The 21,945-nt window shown below is 48.7% G+C and overlaps 1 protein-coding gene across 1 annotated transcript; it reads right to left on the reverse strand.

Annotated features, from left to right (window-relative positions):
* Positions 1 to 7,915: 7,915 nt before the first annotated feature.
* PTGES (prostaglandin E synthase) lies at positions 7,916 to 20,505 on the reverse strand. The gene is made up of 4 exons (XM_063144669.1): positions 20,432 to 20,505; positions 17,434 to 17,616; positions 13,899 to 13,981; positions 7,916 to 8,427 (listed from the first exon to the last, which is right to left on the reverse strand). The coding sequence occupies exons 2-4, from the start codon at positions 17,539 to 17,541 to the stop codon at positions 8,184 to 8,186; spliced, it is 435 nt and encodes a 144-aa protein (XP_063000739.1). The 5' UTR covers positions 17,542 to 17,616; positions 20,432 to 20,505; the 3' UTR covers positions 7,916 to 8,183.
* Positions 20,506 to 21,945: the final 1,440 nt, after the last annotated feature.

Consider the following 21,945-nt stretch of genomic DNA (forward strand, 5'->3'; position numbering starts at 1 on the left):
TCAAAATCACAGTGACACAGAGGGCGTATCCATTCTCCGATCAGGAAGAAATTCACCGGAACGGTTCAGTTTCAAGCGACGAAGGAAGGGGCCCTCAGACCGCTTGCAGGTTTGATTTGTGACTCAATGTCCCAAGAGCGACCAAAACAAATCGACGCAAGAAATGCAGCTAGATGATCAGATCACCCGTCTCAACTTTTCCACTGTTTGCTCGTGCCTGGCTGACTTTGGCAATGCTCGGGCCAAATTAACCGGCATTTGATTTGACACCGATCAGCTGCAGTGCTTTGAAAGCGAGGGGGGGACGCACACTCCCCCCCCTAAGTGGGTGGTGGAAATTCCTGGACTCCGCTGTACATATTCCTCAGTCCACATTATGCGATTGTACCTTGAGGAGCATCCGGCAACCACGGTGGCTGTAAAATAGATGTTTCCGTCTCTTTACTTTCTTCACCCGCCCCCCATTCCTTTAAAAACACAATTCATGCAAAAGGTTTGGGAAGGTGTTTTTTTTCAAAACTCTGAAGGACTGCCTTCGATAAGGAGTGCAAAGCCCTCAGTGAGGAGCCCAAATTCTGCCCACCTGAGATTGCTCCGGATATCCCCGAATGGCCACACCGCTTTCCCTGGGGCTGAGCGGTACAGCCCTGCGTTGCATGTGCTACAGCCCCAGTATCTGGGAAAGAATCCAGCCTGAAACCCTGGAAAGCCGCTGCTGCCAGTCAGTGTTGGCAACACGGAGCTAGATGGATCCAGGGTCTGACTCTGGGTAAGGCAACTCCCAGTGTCCCGGTGTACCCTGGTCTTTCCCTTCCTAATCAATGATCATTTAGTCGTCTCCTGGCCTTGATGCATTTCCCCCCAGTGCCCAGAGGTAGAAATACCTCTCCGAAGGGCGTCGTTACCAGCAGGACAAGCTTTTAACTCAGATACGTTGGTCATTTGGGGTTTTTGGCCCACGCCTTTCACCTTTTCCTTTTGGTAACAGCCCCTACTGGATCATGGCCCCTGGACCCTTGTCCACCATGGAATCTGGTTCTCCAACACTCCTGTTGTAAGAGAGATGAGTATAAACCGCTAGCTGGCCATGTGTAGGAAGGGTGTGTCGTTTGGGGTGTGGCCTGGGTTCTCTACCCGTGTGGCACGGCCTACTCCCAGGGAGAAATGGGCCAGAGACACTGGACTGCTCAATTCCACCAAGAGACAGGAGTTGGAGGCTGGCCGGCCTGAGGACTTGGCAGACTTCGCGCCGTGTTGCAGAGGGACGCTCTTGACCCGTGTGAGTTCTTAGGAGGCACCTCCAGAGCTCTGCCCATGCCACAAACACTCTGTTAATCCAACTCCACCCCTGTGGCAACAGCTCCTTGATCCAGGAAGAAGCACACCGAGAAAGGTGGAGCTGGGCCAACGTTTCGAGGAATCTAATAAAAAGGAATTTGGTGGGCCCTATTTTGCATTCGTGGCCCTTGGTGGAATTTCAGGAAGGGGATTTCAATAATATCTCAAAATGTGCATTTTGCGAGAAAATGCATCCTAAACATTTGAGCGAGGTGAAATTTTCATTCAGATTAATATTATTGTTAAAAACAAATGAACAAATGTTAATGTGGAAACAGGATGGGCCGGATGTATGGGTGAATATTCAGAAGAGACACAAACCCAAGCTAACATGATCCTATTCCGTCTGGTTCAGCTCAAGGCATGGAGGGGAACCGACCTGCAGCAGGTGCACTTAGTGAGTGAGACAGAGTCAAGTGTAGCTATACAGGCCTTTCAGGACCTTGGACAAATCCAGGCTCACTCAGGAAGAGCTGTTGTCTCAGCAACCAGCAGAGGCCTTCTGAAGCTTTGTGAAGGTCGGCTAATCTAGGCCTGCTGTTAACCTCACCCCCTCTTGTCTGACTCTTAAAGGTCCATTGCTTGATTCTGCCACTGCTGACTACTCCAGCATGAGGGTATTGAGGACTGCCTCAGGGGGGCGCCCTTTGAGTCCGAAGTGTCGGGAAAGAGTCTGTTCTTCTGGCCTGGAAGATCGCAGGGTCACAGATAATGGCTCACTGGATAATGCTTCGTCCGCCTTGGTCCTCCTCTGAGACAGAGCGAAGACCAAGGCCAGAGAACATGACGTCCACCCACCCCAACTGGCAGCATAATTCCTAAAGAGACAGAAAGGAGAGGCCCTTTTCCACCACCCACCCCCAAATGTAAAAGTCAGAGGACACCATTCCAAACGGATGTTAAAAGCTACTGATTTCAAGGAAGTCTCTCTGTTTCAAAATGGTTTCCAGTGTTGGGAGAGTCGTGAAGTGGCCAAGCGTTTCTAGCTCTGTTGATTTTTTTAAAAAAAATGCCTGATGCTGACAAAATAAATATTAAAGAGTTTCTACTTTCACTGTTTAAATTGCCTCAGTGATTTGTGGTGGCTGCGTCATGAACAGCATGCAGCCTGAAGTGGTACAGCCCTGACACAAGCTTTACCACCTTAGGGCATGCATGTTTAGACAGAAAAAAGTTCTACAACTCCCAGGGTCTGAAGTGATACTGTCCTGCCACAAGCAGTCTGAAATGGTACAGTCCTGACACAAGCTTTACCACCATAGGGTGCAATCCTATGCATGTTTAGATTGGGGGGGGGGGAGTCCTACATCTCCCAGCATTTAATATCCAGCACAGCTGCTGGGGAATGCTGGAAGTTGTAGGAGGTGTTTTTCGGCCTAAAGATACATTGAATTGCACCCTTGGAGAGAATGAGGCCTTTGACTACAATGACCATGGGAAACCACTAGATGGCAGCAGTGTACAATCTAAAACATGTCGTTAAAACCTTTAAAGGCTCTTCATGTCAATTTTGGAAAAGGACTGTGAGCATTTTCAAGGAGGGGGGATGCAATTTTGGAAATAGATCACCCCCTTTAAAAAAAAAAGTGCATGTTTAGAAGGAAATCTAATGCAGAAAGTTGAGCATGCAAACATCATGGCACTAGAAAAGCCAACTAACAGAGGTCACGTGGAAACAATCCTTGATCTTGATCCAAGCCTCTGGAGACAGAATTAAACCTGTTGATGAAGACGCTCCATGCTGCAGTTCTATTAACTCACCAGGTGAGGGCAGCCATACGCTGAATCCAGAATTCCCTTTCGCTATTCACCTACTGACTGCTCTTCGGGGGGGGGGGGGGGCAGGGGAGTTATGGACTTCAGTAGCCAGCCAAATCTTTTCAGGCTATCTTCTGAAAGACAGCCTGAAAAGCTATCTGAATGCTCACACGAGGCCTTCAAGAGGCAGCTGGACAGCCATCTGTCAGGGATGCTTTAGGGTGGATTCCTGCATTGAGCAGGGGGTTGGACTGGATGGCCTTGTAGGCCCCTTCCAACTCTACTATTCTATGAGTCTATGATGCTATGATTCTATGGTGGTGGCTGGGAACATGCAAACATCCTGCATCCCCGCCTCCCTTTAGGATCCTACAAGGGTCATTAAAAACTGCCCCATTTCGCCAGGGCTTTGGTGGATTTTAACGTTGCTCCACATCTTATTTTAAAGACTTTTTCCCCCATTTCTGCTCTTATTTTCCTGTGGTGGTTTTATTATGCTGTATTTTAATTGCTGTGGTTTTATTATATTGTGTTTTTAACTTGTGCATTGCTCTGAGGACCCTGGGATTTTTTTGAAAAATAAATAAATACAACTGTATAGCAGAGACATTCCACAGCAGCAGTAACACTTTTCATTTTTATGTATTTTATTTTATTTATTTATTTAATGCATTTTTATAGCGCCGCCTCACCATTTCTGGCATCGAGGCGCTCTACAATAACATATAAAACAATTCCATTAATTGTTAGTGTATTTGATGTATATCCTCCATTTCAACAGGCTGTCAAGGCTGCTGTTCATGGCTTGCTCCTGAACAAGTATTTCAAAGGCATACTGCTCTTGTTCATGGAGGTTCTACTACCATGACAGCTAGTAGCTGCTGAACTCATTTCATAGTTCAACTAGACGTTAAGGATGGATCAAACAAATGATAAATTCATGGCATATGATAGAATAGAGAGATAATAGCATTTCATTTTCTCTGTCCTGATTAGTTACAAATTAGTTTCCAGGGGTGACTCTGAGATCTAGAGTTACACAGGAAAAGAAATTCTTTTGTTTGTTTATTTATTTATTTATTTATTTTATTACATTTCTATACCGCCTAATAGCCGGAGCTCTCTGGGCGGTTCACAAAAATTCTCTTCATACCATGCATAATTTTATAATCCTCTTTACATGTTCAACCTTCACTCATCTTTTTTTCTAAACTAAAAAAAAGCCTCTAAATCAAAGAAAATACTTCGATTTGAAATAGGATATTGAGAGCCTGCATATTTTCTTGAAAATCACAGAAGATGGACATTTTCGGTGCCTAAAAGTTTGCATTGAATAGCATCTGCAAAGCATTACAGTAATTAATTTCCGGAAATGCTTCTAGCAATGTATATATCACTAGACAGAGACCAGCTGGCACAAGTCCAATTCTTTTTCCTTGCGTTTTCATGAGAATAAGAAATTACATTTTTTGCAATCTCAATCCCAAATTCTTCCTTCCACTCTGGCCAAAGTCGTCAAAAAAAGAAAAGAAAAAGTCGTGTCACAAAACGCCAGCTAGTTTACGTCAAACACCCTGGAAATTCCCTGTTAAAAATCTTTCCAAAGTTTCTCTTCCAGTAATGTTACAAACAACAGAATTTTCAGATTTGGGGGGCAATTTCTTATTAGGAAACAAATCCGTCTTTGTTTTCCTAATCCTGCGGTGATCTTTTAGATGGCATTACTGCCTTTGATTTCGCGGGATGGCTCTGGCAGACCAAATTTGGAAATACCTGCCCGCAACATTTCACAGACGTAAATACAGACGCTCTTGCATAATCTGGTGGGGCTCACTCCAGAGGAGTAACTGAGCTTCTTGCTAAAAACGACGCCATTGCCACTCACCACAACAAAAGCAGACTTATTTTGGTTTTAGAGGGATACCACACAGAATTGCACAAGGATTCCAGAGGATTTTCAAGAAAGAGTCTTCTGTGTATGATGGACGTGAACCTGTTTTCCCCTCGGTGTTTGTTGTTCGGCTTTTGTGCCGTTCACCCCACCCCAAACGAAAAGGGACTGTCTGTACGCCCCCTCCGTACTCCACAGTGGCTGTGCAGTGGTGCTGTGTCCTTTATCAATGCAGCCTCTAACTTGAAGCCACCACGGGCTTGTCAGGTGAAACCGCGCGCTGGAAAAGTAGCTGACTTACTATAGTTTATCGCATTGCTGTGAGGTCACCGCCTTCTTTCCGCCATCAGTCGGGGGTGTCCTTGCTTCGGCTTCAAGCTGGGAGCATTTCCGGGAGCGGATCGAGGCCCAGGATAGGACGTGGTAAGCAGGAAGGCAAGGCAGAGATGATACATATTGCTATTGCTATTTAAATCATAGTCGTCATTAGAGTCATTACTTTTCAATTTGCATCAAGAATCTGTAACTTAGCATGTGCAAATCAGTACCCGTTTTTTAGGGTGACGCCTTTCCTCAGTTTTGGGGATGGCGTGCAGGTGGACATCATATTGAGGAAGGCTGGATCAGAGAGAGCTTGAGAAGGACTAAAGAGACCTCAGTTCAAATCCCTTCTCACGCTTGAAGCCCACCACTGCTATCTGAGCGTAAAATACCTCACAGGGTTGTTGTGAGGAGAGAGCCACACACCCCTCCTTGAGCTCCTCAGGGGAAGACCAGGATAGAAACGGATCAACGTTTTTCTTTTCTTTTCCCAGTTGTAGATTAGCACTCTTGAATGGCGGAAAGGTCAGATTGGCAGCGAGGTTCATGGCCTCCAAAAGACATTTTGAGGTGTGACGGGAAGAACAAGATGGTGGCCTCTCGCCTTTCATGGATAAAAGCGGGCTGGACTGGCAGTTGAATCTGTCTTCAACACCGACAGCAGCATAAGTGAACACACCTGAAGGCTTAATTTAGCAAGCGCAGAGTAGGCTGCTCAGCACAATGCCCTTGCTGCCACCTCCTAGCCTCTGCCACCTGAGGCAACTGCTTCACTCTGCCTCAAGGTAGGGCCGGCCCTGGTGGAGTATACGTGGCTGGGCACAAGCCGTCTCAGGGGAAACACTTTAGCCGTCACTGATCCTCCCCCACAGATCAGGAAGTCATTTCCCTTGCAAACAAAACACTTGTCAAAGGCATCAAGAGATCCCATGTTGACACGGAGAGATACAATCCATGATTCAGTGCTTTGGCTCGGCTTTAGCTCAAACGCTTGTTGTTGTGTTAAAGTTGACCACAAAGCTACCAGGGTTTGCCGTGCCAAAGACTATCTAGATCCGAGGCTTACAGTCTCCTGAGTTATCAGTTGTCGTTGCCTTCCCTTGAGTCAGTCTTGCATGTTAATCTTACGGAGTTTCCTTTTCTTTTAAACTGCATCTTGAAGAAAACAAACATGCGCGTGTGTGATTGTGTGTGTCTAATCCTCAAACGCTATGCCGACATGGAGAACTAGAGAGTTGCTACGTTACATGAATGAAACGGACAGTATATTAAATAGAGAGGCTGTGTGGTGCAGTGGGTAGAGAAGACCCAGGTTCTAGTCTCCACACTTGGGCTTTGAGCCAGTCACTGACTCTTAACCTAACCGACCTTGCAGGGTTGTTATGAAAATAATATGGAGAGGAGGTTCCTTGCGAAAGGAGAAAAAGGCAGCATGTAAATGTGACGACGTCTGCTTGTCCCATATTATGACAGCTTGTGGTTTGGGAACTCTTGGCCAAGACACACTTAATGACATACAACCCAGAAGCAGCACCCACCCACCCATGTTCCCCAGCAACTGGTGTACATCGGCCCCTGATCCTGGAGGTGACATATAGCCATCAGGGCTAGTAGCCATGGCTAGCCGCCTCCTCCTCCAGGGATTTATCCATCCCCCTTTGAAAGCCATCCAAGTTGGAGGCCATCACTACGTCTGGTGGTAGCAAATTCCACAATTAAATTCTGCACTGTGTGAAGAAGTCTTTTTATCTGTCCTGAATCTCCTGCCAGTCAACTTCATGGTGCGACCCCGTTGGGTTCCAGCATTATGAGAGAGGGAGAGAGAAAAATCTCCCTAACCAGTTTCTGCAGACCAGGCATAATTTTGTACTTCTCCATCATGGTTCCATATACTCACCCTTTTTCTAGGCTAAGCAGTCCCAGACGTGGTAACCTTCCCTCATAGGGAAGTTGCTGCAGCCCCTTGATCATTTTAATTCCTCTTTTCTACACTTTTCCCAGCTCTACAATAGCCTTTTTTAAGGGGTGGGTGACCAGCACTGCACACCATATTCTAAGTGTGGTCGCAGGATGAACTTGGTATTTTTATTTTATTTATTATTGCATTTATATCCCACCTTTTTTCCTGCAAGGAACCCAAGGCGGCGTACCTAATCCTCCTCCTCTCCACTTTATCCTCACAACAACAACCCTGTGAGGTGGGTTGGGCTGAGAGCCTGTGACTGGCCCAAAGCCACCCAGTGGGTTTCCATGGCCAAGTGGGGACTAGGACCCGGATCTCCCGACTCCCAGTCCAACACCATAGCCACTACACCACACTGGCACTTTTCAATTCCTTTCCTAATTATACCTAACATGGAATTTGCCTTTTTCACGGCAGCCGCACACTGGCTTGACATTTTCATCAAAGGTTTTGGCCGATGCGATTCAAACCTCAACAGGAAAAAGGTTCCCTGGAATTATAACCTCCTGGGTTTATAGCCTCTTCCCAAGCCTTAGGGAGATCCCCAATCCTCAGCGAAGTCAATTAGCACAGCATTGAAATGCACGGCTTAAAAACTAGAGACGTTTTCTTCTCTTCAAGAAATTTTATTATTACTATTATTGGGGATTGATGGACCTGCACTTCTGTATCATCGATCATCCTGCCCCAGGGAGATGTCCCCAGGAGAGAAGGCCTCCAAGTAAACGTTGTCAAGTTCAGCACGCTTAGGGTTCCATCCAGGCAGAGGAAGAGGAAGAAATCAAAAGGCACCAACGCCACAGTAAGAAAAAACAGGGAGTTTGTCCCACGGAGATGGTACGAAGCCATTGTCTTGTCACTTTCCAATTTCCATGACCGCCACATCACCGCCGGGTTATCAAACCAACGCCTCTAGAAAGCAAGCTTGAAGATGACCTGTAGGGCCATGGAGAAGCAGGGAACCTGGGCCACGACATAGGCCACAGATCGCGTAGGGGCTCTCAGCATCAGGAGGTAGGCCACCGTGTGGACAATCCGGCCAAAGAAGAAGACCAGGAAGTGGATCCGTGCAACAGTCAAGTTGGGCTCCGTGAGGGAGTAGATCGCCCCAAGGAAGAGGAATGGGTAGATGTTCTCCATATCGTTACGATGAGCCCTGAGGAGTGAGATACGGAATAATTCATTCATTGATGGATTGATTACCTTTCTATACCACCTAATAGCTCTCTAGGTGGTTCACAGTCCAGTAGCATCCTCTTCAATGGCCATGTTCCATTTTAGTGCCACTCTGGAGGCTGCTAGGTTGGATTTTGCCTTCTGTTCCCAAGAGTCAGAGAATTCTGCCAGTCAAGTTGCTACAAATCAGCCCCGTAAACTCCACCGCAAGATAAAAAAAATTACCCAGTGCAGGCCTGTGCACATATTAAGAAGGCAGCAGCTCTTTAGGAGGCACAACTGGGAAAGTAAGAGACGGGTTTTAATAGCATCCTACGTCATTAAAAATATGCCCTCCCCAGTGATTGTTCGGGAATGAGATGCTACCGGTAATCCTTACCACACCTTTGAGACAGGCTCAACTTTGCCACGGCTGATTCATCAGGCCAAACCCCGGCGGTTCACAGATGGGTTCACAAAGTGGAGTCTGGCCGGACCGTTGGCATTTCTTTACAACTTGCAGCTTCCGCTCCATGGAGTCAGAAGAATCTCGTTCAATCACAAAGCCAACTCTGCGGTGGAGGGGCGAGCGAGGTGTCTCCCGGGGATACAAGCATTCCCACCCCTGCGGAGGGGTCAGGGAGTTCACTCCACACCAGCGGGGTGGGTGTTCATTTGGGAGACTGAACTGATAGAGCTCGCGTTCGCCAGCTTGGTTTTAATTGGTTCCCCCAAAAGATATAGATACGCTGTTAGATATCATATCTATTTGTTTTGTATTTTTGCCACTTGGAGGTGCGGGGGCCTTAACTGCTGCCATTTTGTTCACCCGTTCCAGGTCATTGCAGATACCAGGGCAAGCAGCAACGGTTAGGGATGGGCGAATTCCCGGCGTCCGGCTCCTGCTCTGCTCCCTGGACTTCCGCAGGGCTCCTCACCCTAGTGTGCATGCGGGCCGAGCTGCGAGACAGTCCGTAGGCACGCAGCAAGACCTTGCATCTTTTCCTCTTTCTTTTTTGTCCATGAGCCTCGATTTGCACAAATCTGCGGCTGGGGATATATACGCGAATTGAGATTCGTCAAAATTCGCGGCCATTAATACACCCCCCCCCCAAATTGGCGTAAAATTGCAGGCGTACGTGACTACTTCCACCTGCAATTTTGCACCAATTGTGCTATTTGGGGCCATGAATTTGCACTAATGGCAATTTGCGAAAAAAATTCCCGGCTGTAAATTTGTGCAAATCGGGATTGGCTCAAATAAATAAATAAATAAACTGGGAAGCTGAGAGCTTGCCCAACTTGGTGCACGCCAAATCGAGCCCACTCCGGGATCTTGAGCTGATGTCCGGCAGGGGGCGCTGAGCTGGTGGAAACGTGCCAAGCTCCACCACCAAACTGGAAACCTCCAACATCCTAGTTGGCGTGGGCGGGCACCTGCTGAGGGCCCACAGCCAACCAGGAGCCTGCTGAGTGAATTTGCTCCCCCCCCTTCCGCATTGCAACCTGCCTCCCACTCTGGCCCAGAGACCGGTGGTGGTGAAAAGCACCTCTATTTCAGTGCTGGCTCCAGGTTTCGGAGGGTCTTGGGTAAAGCACCCTCCATGGGGGCCCTCCCTACTTTCTCACTGTCATTCCTGCCAGGTGTTCTTGCTCCTCCTCCTCTTCCTCCTTCTGGCTCCCACTTGCATGCTTGGTAGGCAGAGAACCAGGGAGCAAGGAAGCTGCCAGCATCTGTTGCTCCTAGTTCTCACCACCTCTGTTGTCTCAGCGAGAGGGAGAGGCCTGGTGGACAAGCAGGTGGCAATGGGGAAGGGGAGGAGCAACTCCAGGGGGCACTTGTTGGTGGGCCCCTGTTGGGAGGTGCCCAACCTGCCACTCCTGGACACCAACCCTCGATGCAGTTTTTCCCAGCATAGGGGAAGCTAAAACTGTTGAATTCACTTGCTAGAAATTCATCGTCTGTGCTTGCGTTGGTTTAGGGGGGAATGTTCTCTAATAGTGCTTGCTATTAGAGAACATGCATCATTATGTCAACAGGGAATGGACTGGTAAAGGGGTGGGTTGGCGTGCAGTTCTTGGCCAGGCGCTGGGAGAACAGAGGGCGGAAAGCAAGGCGCAGCTGTCTCCAATCAGCCTGCACCCCATCAACGTGAGAGCAGCGAAAAGCACGCGCACGGACGCAAGGGTTGCCACAGCAATGTCTCGGCTGGACTGCTTCCCCGTCCCTCCCCATGTATGTACACACACACCTTGGCTGTATCCCAGAGCTGTTAATGGGCCTTGACGTCACGTCACGGTGCCCACTTCCTGCCCACAACACAGGGAAGGCCCCCAAAGGGAAAGGTCTCTGGCCCTGAAGGATTTGTTTTAAAAAAGGAGAGAAGGAGAGGGAGAGAGAGAGAGAGAGAGAGAGAGAGAGAGAGAGAGAGATTTGATGCCTGGCAGAGAGCTCCTTTGCTCACACTTCAAGGGGACGGTCACACGCACAGGGCGTGAAATCTGTGATGCCAACAGCCCAACAGCTCATAAGGAAGGAAGGGAGCGGCTATTTGGAAAGAGGGGAAGAGAGCGACCACAAACTCTCCCTGGGTCACCGAGGAGGCCATCTTCCTCTCCTCTCTTCCCAAAGGAATGTGGGACACATCACAAATGTGCTGGGAGGACGGCCAAGCTGCGTTCCCGAAAGAACTTCACAGCTCTGGAGTTCCACTGGAATGTAGCTTCGGGCCTGTTTACATCTTCCAGATTCCACCTGGAGTCTACGTTAAGGTCACTTGTGGTGGCCAAGTGTCCTCTTTTACAATGGATCATCCTCTGATTGAAGGCACCCTATGTTTGAAGAATGTCATGACCGATTCCAATTCAATTAAAAAAACATCAGAAAAATGGAATCCGCAGGTGAGATTTGTGGAAATCATTTCAGTCCGTCGCCAAAGGAGTTTGGGGAAGGTGAAGGGAGGTGTCTATGGGGACCACGCTGGAGGCCCCAGATCTATGCGGCGGCGACCCGTAACCTGCACACCCACCCCGAGCAACCCTGGAACCAGGTGGATACTCAGGCGGTTACGTGTCTTGCTGTGTCCCCAGAAAGGCCCCGTCCTCTCCTTTGCTTACATTCCAGAGCCAGATTTTGTTCCCTGAAACTAACAATACGTTGTAAATCTCTGCCACTTCCACTGCAATTGCTGTGCCATGAAATACACACTCGCCTTCCTTCAGGGCCTCCGGGCTAAAGAACCCCGAAGAGAGGGAGGGAGGGGGGTTAGCAACTTCATTGCAGCATTGATGCCTTTCGTCCACGCTGCCTCATGGACCCCTGGTTTTTCTTACCTACTCTCTCTCTTCTTCCCCGCCCTATCCACTCCGCTGCGCTTCCTCTTTCACGGAAATATACTTCAAAAGAAAAAAGGCAACCACAGAGCACAACCACAAGGGACCTGAATTAGCTCAGCGAGGGAGCGACCCCTTTCCCCTCTGAGTTCCAGGGAAAAATGCATTTATCTGGAGAAACGCCCACAAAAACGTGTCTGGATTTTTGCACAAATTTGGTCCTCAACATTTGGGACCAAACAAATTTAAGATTAGAATAGCGAGAAATTGAGAAACCAACACGGACACATTCCTGGAAGAGGCCTTTGGGTTTATATTGTGCTTTAGACTATTCCAAACACGTTGCCCTTCTCATCTCAGCAATCTAAGAGGAAGTAGAAACTTTTGTGGAAATTCTGAATTCTCAAAAGGCAAGAAACAAATCCCGATACAATGTGAATACTGAAGTTGGCTCATTTGGTTTAAAACACAGATGAGTTTGTCATCTAAACGCCCTTCAAAGTGGGCTGACAAGTGTCTTCTTGTCATTTTTTGGCTGCCCTAGGAAATCATTCCTTGGTTTTTTCTTCCGTAATTTATCTGCCAGCTGTTCCCGCTGCATCCTGAGCAACCCTGGGCTATTAAGTCTCTTTCAGTTTTAGCGCTGGTCCCGCCAACAGCAGAGTGTCCCAGGAAGGGAGCTCAGGTTGGCAACATTATTGTTTTTTTTAAAAAAGTCCCTTTTTGAAATTGTACAAGTCAGGAAGTTCCTGACTGCATGGCCTTAGGGGATCCTGTCCCAGTTCCGCTTCACCAAAAATTAGGTGCAATTTAAATGGATGGGATCGGCCAACTTTACATGGATTAATGGCCCAATTAATCATATCCTCAACAGACAAGGAACAACCCTCCTTTTTCTGAGAGGTGGAAAAATTTTATTGGGCAATGTTATGTGGCAATCCAAAGGATTGTTCATTTCCTTGGGTGCTTTTACCAGCTTGCTTACCAAAGGGAAAACTAAATTTCGTTCTCTTCCGATCTGTTTCCATTTGCCCGGTGGAAACAACACCGGCCTCTCAAAATTCAAATGCGTCCCTGGACCCAGAAAGTTTGGGGACCCCCGCCATTGCAACTATTTTATTAATAAGCAAGCTCTGCCCCCACATGGCAGCCATTTTGTGAGAGTGCCCACACCATGCTTTCAGAATTCCAAAGGTGCCCATGAATCCCAAAAGTTTGGGGACCCCTGTCACTGCAAACAATGAGCAAACCCCGCCCCACACAGCCGCCATTTTGTGAGAGTGCTTACATCAACATTCCAAATGTGCCCACTGAGGAGGGCAACCAGGATGATCAGGGGTCTGGAAACAAAGCCCTATGAAGAGAGCCTGAAAGAACTGGACATGTTTAGCCTGGAGAAGAGGAGATTGAGGGGAGACATGAGAGCGCTCTTCAAATACTTAAAAGGTTGTCACACAGAGGAGGGTCACAATCTCTTCTCGATCATCCCAGAGTGCAGGACACGGAATAACGGGCTCAAGTTAAAGGAAGCCAGATTCCAGCTGGAAATCAGGAAAAACTTCCTGACTGTTAGAGCAGTACGACAATGGAACCAGTTGCCTAGGGAGGTTGTGGGCTCTCCCACCCTAGAGGCCTTTAAGAGGAAGCTGGACAAGCATCTGTTGTGGATGCTTTAGGGTGGATTCCTGCATTGAGCAGGGGGTTGGACTCGATGGCCCTGTAGGCCCCTTCCAACTCTGCTATTCTATGATTCTATGACCCAAAATGACTGGGGACCTCCTGATTATACAGATAACTCTGAACAGGGCTATTTCTTGGAGACTCTTGAGTGTGACAGACTGTTGAGGATGAGCAGGTGAGAAGCTGTGCATGTTGCATTTTTATATTACCATGCAGATTTATTTTTTAATTTATTTAATTTATTACATTTTTATACCTCCCAATAGCCGAAGCTCTCTGGGCAGTTCACAAAATGTTCCATGAAGATGTGCCATGAAGGATGGGGTGGGGTGGGGAGAAAGATGTGTGAATAGCACAACCAAGGGCCTGGGGAACTACACCAAAGCATCTTCACCCAGCTTCCAACTGACATGAGCACCCAAGGAAAAGTGACCTCCAAAGGCAGGACTGAAGACTCACCTGAGGCAACGTTCTACGTCAGGGTCTTCTCTATAAAACTGCACGCCTCCGTGTCTCATAGCATCTTCAGGATTGGCAAATGCCTGGAGGAAGTCAAGAATTAGTCGATACAGACCAACATCAGCAGGGCCTGGCTGAATCAGACCACAGCTCCAGCGTTGGCCAACCAGGTTGTGCTAAATCTCTGCCGTATTCAAAGCCGGCCAAGAACCTTGTTCATTGCTTCCCCCCTTGCAGACTCTGCCGTGCCTCCACAGCCGGAAAAAAGATAGCGACTTGCGAAAGGGCGGTTGCAGAATGGTGTTGACAGATACAGGAGAATTTTCATGCAGATACAAGATCTGTATGTACAAGTATGTGCCGGAGAAATCTGCAACGGAGTCAAATCAGTTCAGATTTTTGTTTGCGGATTCTGCCGCAAACCAGGTTTCCCCAAGTTGTATGGATTCTGAGAAATTGCAGAGCTGTGTGTGTTACTATCTGGAATTTTATGCAAATTTCATTGTAGAAAAATATGTAAGTTAAAAAAAAAACACATTAGGCGAAAATGCACATTTTCCCCATAGGCTAACATATGGATATGCATATTTTGGCAGGATTTGACCATCTTGGGGGAGATTTGCACATTTTTTTGCTCGTGTGAATTTGCCCAAATAACTCCCCCAAGTACCAAGCACAAAGCTGGTGGGATCTGAGCTCTGACACTCAAAAACAAAATTCTTTTGTGGGTATTCCAATTACAGCAACCCAAGGAACGGAATGCACTTTCTACATTTATATGCCAGTTTAAGAGTCTTTAGACTACCCTTTGTGTCCAAAGATGGATATCATTTTAATGGTATCACACGCACCCCACCCCAGAGGTTTTGCAGATGCAGCTTTGGCAAAAAAAATCCTAATGTGCTGCTGTCGCTCCCCGTTCCGTCCAGGGTTTATTTATCAGCACTTTGGCGGATTTAGTCAAACATTCCAGCTGACGTCGCTGGCAGCCTGACCGAGCCCGGAAATTTCCCACAGCTGTTGGAGGCCTGAGACGGCCATTTGCACCCTGTTAGCACTGAGCAAGAGGATTGTCAGAAGGTTGTGCAAGGACAAACATCAGCCACCCTACTTATTTAGGGTGACCCTATGGAAAGGAGGACAGGGCTCCTGTATCTTTAACAGTTGCATAGAAAAGGGACTTTCAGCAAGTGCCGTTTGTATGCACACAGCCCCCTGGTGCAATTCCCTCTTCATCACAACCGTTAAAGCTGCAGGAGCCCTGCCCTCTTTTGAATCTGGTCACTCCGGCTTTTCTATGCAACTATTAAAAGATACAGGAGCCCTGTCCTCCTTTTCATATGGTCACCCTACTTAAATTCCCTTTTCAATACAACTGTTAAAGATACAGGAGCCCTGTCCTCCTTTTCATATGGTCACCCTACCTTAATACATTCCAAAACCCTAATCTGATGATGGGTTTTTAAAAATGCCCCAACCTGAAATTACCGGAATTTCCCCCCATACGGGGATTCCTCTTACTTTGATTCAGCACTCTTGATTCGAAAAGGGGCTGCTATCACCATTGGTGGGACGGTTATGCTACCACAATTGTACACGATTCACCATTACAAGAATCTCTGCTTTCCTTTTCAAAAGCAAGAATCAAGTTTCTAGTCCCTGGAGACGATCCTGGTTGCAACAATTATATTCAGAAGTTTGAATCGCAACAACGTTTCTCAAGCAACCAAGACGATTCAAAAGTGCCTTCCTCTTCTGAACAGGGCCAGGGTTTTGTACATTTGCAGCAAAACCTGATACTGTCCACAGATATCGGTCATTCTCTAACTCTCCCACCCTCAAACTTGGGCAGGAGGGTGCTGTTGCACCATGTCCTGCTTGTTCATCCCTGGCCGATGGCTGGTTGGCCACTGTGCGAACAGAGTGCTGGGCAGGATGGACCCTTGGTCTGATCCAGCAGGGCTCTACTTAGGTTCATCCCAGCAGCAGTTCCTGAATGGCCATGTAACCACACAACATCATATGGAATTATTCAGCAAAGCGCTAGTAATTATCACTGCCTAGCCTTTGCTTTCCTTTCCTTGCAGTTCAGTTCCCATCTCTCCCTAACCCACTGCGTGTATATATAAACCTGCCAAATTGAACTCAACACTGTATGTGTCCTATGAAGCAGACCATACCCGTGAAAACTTATGCCAGAATAAATAAATGCGCTAATCTTTTAGGTGTCACAAGACACTTCATTGCTTTCGTTGCAGCAGGCTAACACATACACACCCACCCACCCACACACACACACACACCCACCCACACACACACACACACACACAGAGACACCTTTTACATTTTAGCCATATCCGGAGCAACAATACGCAGTGAGCACATGTATGCTTTTGGCGTTTTTACAAGCAAGCCCATCCCACGTGTGTGGCGCGTACTGTTTTTGTTCAGAAAACGAGCACGCTTTAGTGATCAGAAGCATCTTTTTGCCCCTATAAAAAGAGTAGTTTCAACTTTCAGCCCTGCATAAACCTGTCAGGAATTTAGTTTGCTTCCCAGATTATCCAATGGGGAAAAAATATTGCATCACTCAAAAACTTCCACGCACAATGCACAGTCGTTGATCCAATCCTCCTCCTCCACCACCACCAGAAACCAACCAAGGATCTTAGTTCAGCTTTGTTTGTTTGTTTGCAACCTAAACAACCATCTATTAGAGCCAAAGATAACATTCAACATTTTTTTCCCTTCTTTTTGTCAGTTGCGGTTTTCTGAGAACTAGTGAAGACATTCTTTCCTTTGTAGAACATGACAGAGATCACAATATTTTTTTTAAGTGAAAAAGCTTGATTTTTTAATGACACACACAGAGAGAAACTTCCTGCTAGCTACAAATCCCATTGTTTTCAGAAAAGACTATTGGTTAGCCTCTGCAAAACGCTTCTTCTTTTTCTTCTTTTCCTTCTCCTTCTCATTATTATTATTATTATTATTATTATTATTATTAAAATGATTTTTATTGTGCAGAGAACACTTTCTTTCTTTCCTCCCACACACAGTTTTCTCAGGGGTGGGGGCGGGGTTCTCTCCCCCTCTTTTGAAACCTTTCATTTGGGTCCATCTTTCTACTAGAAAAAAGTAGCCATGGAGGGCGAAGTCTGCTCTCAGCTCTTCTCAGCCCAGAGCAAGAAGGGGGAAGGGATCACACTGCCTGGATTGGGTTATATTAGGCTCGATGTCACCGTCTCGGCATTGGGCATTGCACGTTTCTTTTCAAACGCCAGCTTGCAAAGCAGAGAGCAAAACGCGAGAAGGAAACAGGACGCCGCCATCGCAGAAAGGAGAAGAGAAAATTGGAATAAAAAATAGCATTGATTAAAGCACATCTACTTAGACTCCAAATTGCTGAAATATCTAAGTAAGGAAAGCTCCCATTTCTCAAGTTTGGAGTTTTATCCGTCGAGGGATTTGCAGCAACTCCTTTAAACATGGAGAGTGCAAATTTAAAACCTTATAAAGTGGCCGTGAGGCTTACCTTCTTCCGCAGCCTCACTTGTCCCGTGATGATGGCCAGGACGTACATTTTTATGACCAGAAGGGTGCCGAAGAATACAAAAGAGGCAAAGGCTTCATTCTCCATCATTTTTGCGAGCGGCAGAGGAGAGACAGTTAGTTTCCCTGCTGCCTTCAGAGGCCTGAAGCTTGTAAGTGATATAATCTGGCAATAAAGAAAAGGGGTTGGATCAGCCCTTGATCTGAGTGATTACACCCCAGAGGCATTCACCAGAACTACCCGACACATGATCCCAGGCAAGTTTCCTCAGAAGTTACTTCCCACCATGTTGAGCTCTCAGGAAATGGGGTGAAGGATTGCAACCTGGAGCAAGTAGTGGAAAACCTCAGACCACATCCAGCCTGCGCGATGGGCCAATTTGCCGCCCCCCTGAGTTTCCCCCAAATGGCCACACCCCCTTCTCCTCTCCCCCTCCTGCCGGGTTTCCCTTCCCCATTCTAAAAGTTTGAAATGACTCTCCTAAGGCAGAGGTATGGGCAGCACAACTTCAAAGCTAAAACGGGCAGGTATCCTTAGCTCCACCCCTTTGCCTCCGCCCACCCCAGAACGCAGCCCCCGAGAGCTTCCCTAAAATGGAATCCAGCCCGTGGGCCGAAAGAGGTTCCCCACCCCTGAAGCAAAACATGCCAGCTTAAGAGATCGAAGAGCACAACACATTTGGCCAATGGAACGTGATGCTATATTGGAAACACATAAGGATTCCCAAAGACGGGTTTCTGTGGCGTTTAGTCTGGTGCCCTTTCATGGTAGTGCTCCTCTGGATGACAGCGTGATCCATGCCCACTGCTTCTTTGCAACCCAGGAGGAAATGGGAAGCACTTATGGATCACACAGGCCAACAGGAAGGGCTGCACGGATCGTAGCCTACGTGTCCCCTGTAAAGGAAGCATGCCCTAACCAGGAGCCTTGCTGGGATAGAACTGCCACCACCTCCAGCCGGCATAGCCATAGGGATGGGAACTGTAGCCCAGGATGAGGAGGGAGTCTGGAAAGCAAGTTGGAGAACCTACAGCCCACAGAGACCCCCAATCTGGCCCAGAAGTTTTCCTAACTCCGATGGCCAATCCATTTCCTTCAAACTCTACCATCACAGGCATCGACTACGCCCAGCCAAGTCAACCAAACCCAAAACAGTCAGGAAATTCTTCTTCGTCCTGCCGCCTCCTGGTCATGTTACAACTTTCAGCGTCCCCAGTCAGGGCCAATAGGAGGCCCAAGGATGGTGAAGTTCTGGTCCGGCACAACCGGACGACGCCAGATTGGGGACGGCCGCAGCAGACAACGGAAGAGTTGGTGGCTCTCTGTAGGCAAACTTTGGGCAAGGAGCACTCCCGCATATGGCGGAACAATGCGCTGAGCACAAGAGGGTGAAAGGTTTGGACGCCAAAATCTTCACTTGCATCATCATGTTTTTGGCACGTTGCCCCGTAGGCCTTCCGAGCGAGTCACAAAAGCCCCCAGGATTAGTTGTTTGGGTGACTTACCTAGGTAAGATCTCTCTCTGTCTCCCTCTCTTTTAAGGGTGCACCTAGAGGTGATGACAGAGATGCTGCAACCATCCGCTGGCAACTCCAAAGCATCCGGAGATTGCTATCTCACTTACTCAGCAGGCAAGATAACCGGCAGCTGGCGGCACGCCCAGGACGTTCTGGGCGCCCCATGCCAGCTGTGCCCTCGGCGGTGGGGTGGCCACTTTCGCATGGCCAAAAGCGAGGAAAAGCATTGGCAAAATAGGACACCGATTTGTGTAAGATTTGCATGTGCAAATGTAGACAGCAGAGAGAGCGGCCAGGTAACCCGAGTGCTCTACCTGTTCAGTCTGCCCTCCAGGTGCCAAGCCAGGCTGGTGACAGTACAGCCCCCCCCCCCCCCCTGGGGCCCTCTGTCACTGAGTCTGGCTTCTCACCACCATGGTCACCATCTCCTCCTCCTCTTCCTCACCATGACTCCCACTTGCTTGCTTGGCAGGCAGTGACCCAGGGAGCAAGGATGCTGCGGCATCTGTCGCTCCTAGTTCTCTCCACCTCTGTTGTCTCAGTGAGAGGGAGAGGCCAGTGCACAAGCAGGTGGCAATGGGGAAGGGGAAGAGCAGCTCCGAGGGGATCTTGTCAATGGGCCCCTGATGGGGTGAGGGCCCCCGGCAGACACCCAACCTTGCCGACCCTTGACACCGGCCCTGGTGCTAGCTACAAGGCCCTCACCTGCTCTGCCACCTTATGCTTCTTTGACTCTTAAACCAGACTTGGACTGGAGAGTAAACAGAGGACACCTTTAAAAAGAGCCTGTGGGGTGTAGTAGTTAAAGTGAGTCGGGAGATCTGGATTCTAGTCCCCACTCGGCCATGGAAACCAACTGGGTGACTTCAAGCCAGTCACAGACACTCAGCCCAACCCACCTCACAGGGTTGTTGTTGTGAGGATAAAATGGAGAGGAGGAAGATTATAGTAATAATATAGTTCTCTGCCAGCTCTTCAAACAGACATCCGGCCGCCCTGCCCCGCCCTTGGAGATAGAAGTCCTGGATGCCTTGGGGGCAGGCTCTAAATCCTGAAGGAGCCCAACAGCAATGACCCCTAAGAGTGTTTCAAGAAGGCCTCCACAACACAGGGCCGCCGTTTGACCAAGGCCAGGAGCCTCCATGCAGGAGCGGGTCCCTGTCCCAGTGGGACACAGGCTGCAAAATGATTTCCTCTAGAAGTCTGAGGATGCAAGAGAGGGTTTGCAGATTCTTGCGTCAGTTTGGAAACATACGTGTTAAAATTTTTTTTTTAAAAAAATCCCAGCTCGGAATGGAATGCTATTTTGTTTTTCAAATTAGTTTCTGGCGTGACAATCTGGAGCGGAGCGAGGCAGCTAACTGAGTGCTGAGGCAGGAGCACATTCCGATCAGAGGAAATATAAATGGGGGCGGCGTGTGAGTGTGGAGAGATCAGGGGACTCCACCCAGCAAGGCACTTACCACTCGATTCGAGGAGAAGACTTGAATTTTGCTGGGACGGCAGACAGGAGCGTATCTCAAAACAGCCTCACCGAAGGTCCTCAGCAGACCAGAATGACACTCTGGGGCTTCCTCAGTAGCTCTTATATAGGACTGGGAAGGGGTCACGTGATCCTTCTCCACTAGCCAATCAGAAACCAGGGGAGGAGCACAGCTCTGCTTCCCGGGGGCAAATCTTGGCCCTTCACAGGTGGTGGGGCTCAGCTCTGCTGCGCCTTTAGTGCCGCCAGCTTCCACTGGTTCAACTGAAGGCTGACTTTGCACGAAGAAGGTCTCAGGTCCGCTTCCGGGCGCCTGCCGGTCAGGGGCGTAGTGGTCACTGGGGAGGTGCAGGCACTCAGCCGCAAAGCCACGGCCTCCACCACCCTAAGGAGAGTCCCAAAATTGCAAGCAGCTGTGTGGCTCCATCTCCACGAGGCAATTCGGTCCATTTTCGTCTCCCCCAGGAGCGGGGATTTTGCAAAGCCAATGGGTCCAAATCGCTCATCCGGGGCTGAGCCGCCCTAAAACACTTTCCACTGCAACAGGGAACCACATATTGTTGCTGGGAAGATTCGTTGCTGGGGAAATTCGTTTCCTCCCAGCTGCTGCAAGGGCTGCAGCTCAGCTCAGGAAGAACAGGGAAGTTTGAGCCAGGGGAGAGCAGAGGAGCAGCTCTGCAAACCGCGTTGCATCTGTGTAAACCCGGACTCCGCTACACCGCTGCGAGGAAAGGCTAGAGGGGGAAATCCAGCCTGGAACCGGGGGAGACGCAGGCGAACAGGCTCAGCAACGGGGAGGGAGGGAGCTGAGTGGGAGAGGAGGTTTCGCTAGGTCCAGCGCTGGGGGTGGGCGACGCCTGCTGAAATTTCCCTCTTTGGGGCAGCTCTTGAGGACTGTGTCCCAGCGTTGCTCCTTCTAACAGCGAAAGTAGGCGGTGAGTGCCAACTGGACTGGAGCCAAAGCAAGCAAGAGGGAAGCATCACCATATTTGGGGGGGGGAATGAGTTTTGCAGCTCCCCCACCCCCAAAAAAGGCGTAATGCAGACTGAATGGGGCCATGAGGGGAAGAGGGTGGAATGGTGTCCCTCGGAAGAGAGTATGGCTGGCTAAGTGGAATCCTGAACGGAAGCCCCTTCTGTTCAGGATTTCAGTTAGCCAGCCAGGCCCTTTTGCAGGACACTCCATTCCAGTGAGAAGGTGAGGATGCACAGCCATGTCTTGCCGCAGCGGGCTCCCACTTCCATGCTTCCGTAAGGGAAAAGAACGGATCCAAATACAGTTCGTTAACCATTGCAGCACGCTGGAGAGCCGGTATGGTGTAGTGGTTAGAGTGTCGGACTGCGAGTCGGGAGATCCGGGTTCTAGTCCCCCACTCGGCAGGTGACTTTGGGCCAGTCACAGACTCCCAGGCCAACCTACCTCACAGGGTTGTTGTAGTGAGGACAAAACGGAGAGGAGGAGGGTACCTTGCGAGAGAAGATGATGCCTGCCTT

The sequence above is a fragment of the Elgaria multicarinata genome, chromosome 19, assembly GCF_023053635.1.
Source record: "Elgaria multicarinata webbii isolate HBS135686 ecotype San Diego chromosome 19, rElgMul1.1.pri, whole genome shotgun sequence".
Taxonomy (NCBI): domain Eukaryota; kingdom Metazoa; phylum Chordata; class Lepidosauria; order Squamata; family Anguidae; genus Elgaria; species Elgaria multicarinata.